General features: G+C 41.4%; 1 protein-coding gene across 1 annotated transcript; it reads left to right on the top strand.

Moving 5' to 3' along the window:
- The first annotated feature begins 1,400 nt into the window (after positions 1-1,400).
- LOC129532385 (putative vomeronasal receptor-like protein 4) lies at positions 1,401-2,027 on the top strand. The gene has a single exon (XM_055381580.1). The coding sequence runs from the start codon at positions 1,401-1,403 to the stop codon at positions 2,025-2,027; it is 627 nt and encodes a 208-aa protein (XP_055237555.1).
- Positions 2,028-2,082: the final 55 nt, after the last annotated feature.

Consider the following 2,082-nt stretch of genomic DNA (forward strand, 5'->3'; position numbering starts at 1 on the left):
GCATTTCCCATATGTGGCTCATGCATTTCTTATGATTCTCTCCACAGTTTTCCTGCTTATGAAATGACTATCACCAGTTGTCCTCTTGGCATAACAAAGCCCCCTTCTCACAGTGATAATTTTATCACCCAAACACATCCACTTTTTTCCATGAGATAGTAAACTACATTTTAAAAATGATGATGATATTTGCCAAAATGATTATGACAAAGTAGCTATTATTTTATGATTGACAGGATTCACTTTTAGGTCTTTATATGCCTGACACTGATTTAAGTGCTTTATGCAGTTTTTATGTTTTACACTTTACAAGGTTCCTAGACAGGTGCATTATGTTCTGCTTTAACAACCCAGGATATAGAAGCACACGTCGTCATTTCCTTATGCTGCACCATGTCCCACCACAGTCAACTCTGTCAAGCCTGGTCTGATTCTGCTGAGCAGCTGCCCTTACTTTGTTCTCCTTCCTTTTCTTGTGACCAGGAGCACAGCCCAGGTAGTTGTGATGATGCTATGAATCCCACTATTGAGCATGACTGAGGACCAGGCTTGGTGCCCAGCACCGGCTAAATGGTCTTCCGTGGAAACAAGGGCTGCGTAGTCAGTCAAGGAAGGCCCTTGGTGCACATTGCCACTCTCCCGGCATGCTTCCAGGGTTTTCACCATCATGCATGGGGTCGAAGCTGCATTTACCACAATAAGTGCCCATGTTTGAATGTGAGAGTTTTGACTGTTTATAGACCTTAAGGTTTTGTTATTTTTCCACAGAATCTATGTAAGCTACGTACCAAGATATATGTAAGAAGCTGCTCTGCCACTGTCAATAATAGTTACTGTTCAGTGAAAATCATTGAGTCATTTTACTTCTCTATCCCCAAGTGCACCAGGAAAGGAGCCCCAGAGAAGATGAGATAAAGATCGAAATGGTCCTGTTGAGTTAATTTACTTTTTCCACTTGCCCAACACATACTTTGATTTTGTTTGACAGATATCTATAGGTAGAAGAAGTTTGTGCACAGCAGAAATCCAAGCTCCTTCCTGCCCTTGAGGTACTTGTGGACATGTACAAGAGAAACCATCAGTTTTCCATCAACAGGGCAAATGTTGCTATGGAGGAAAGCATAGATTCTGTGGGAGCCCAGGAAAGGGAACAGAGGGAGAACCACAGGGGTGGGAATGGGAGACAGACAGCAAGTATCTGGAGAATTACATGGTTGCGTTGAATATTTAGCAAAGAGTAATAAACTACTCAGATTTAATCGACTTTTTTTTATTCCAGATCACAGAGATTATTGAACATAATGATACTAATTAACAACATGGCAGAAATGTTCCTAATGCAATTATCATTTGATGTCTTATTTTTCTCTACAGATATCCTTTATTTGTTTTAATTTTCCATGGAAATGACCAAGCTTTTCAGCTATATTGTCATTAAAAATGTTTATTACCCTCAAGTCAGCTTTGGAATCTCAGCAAACACCTTCCTCCTTCTTTTCCACATCTTCACTTTTGCTTATACTCACAGGCTTAAGCCCATTGACATCATCATTACTCACTTGCCCCTAATCCACATACTGCTACTCTTCACTCAGGCGATACTGATGTCCTCCGACTTATTTGAATCGTGGAATATTCAGAACAATGATCTAAAGTGTAAGATCATCATATTTTTAAACAGGGTGATGAGGGGAGTCTCCATCTGCACCGCTTGCCTCCTAAGCATGCTGCAGGCCATCACCATCAGCCCCAGCACCTCCTTCTTGGAAAAGTTTAAACATATTTCTGCAAATCACACCCTAGGCTTCATCCTCTTCTCATGGGTCCTCAACATGGTCATTACTAATAACCTTTTGCTTTTCATTGTGCCTACCCCGAATAGGATTGGGGCCAGTCTTTTGTTTGTCGCTGAGCACTGTTATGTTTTGCCCATGAGCTACACCCACAGGAGCCTGTTTTTCATACTAATGGTTTTGAGGGATGTCATCTTCATAGGACTCATGGTCCTCTCAAGTGGCTATGGGTGATTATTTTGTACAAACAAAAGAGACTGTCCCAGCACCTACATAGCACCAGCGTCTC

The sequence above is a fragment of the Gorilla gorilla genome, chromosome 1 (assembly GCF_029281585.2).
Source record: "Gorilla gorilla gorilla isolate KB3781 chromosome 1, NHGRI_mGorGor1-v2.1_pri, whole genome shotgun sequence".
Taxonomy (NCBI): domain Eukaryota; kingdom Metazoa; phylum Chordata; class Mammalia; order Primates; family Hominidae; genus Gorilla; species Gorilla gorilla.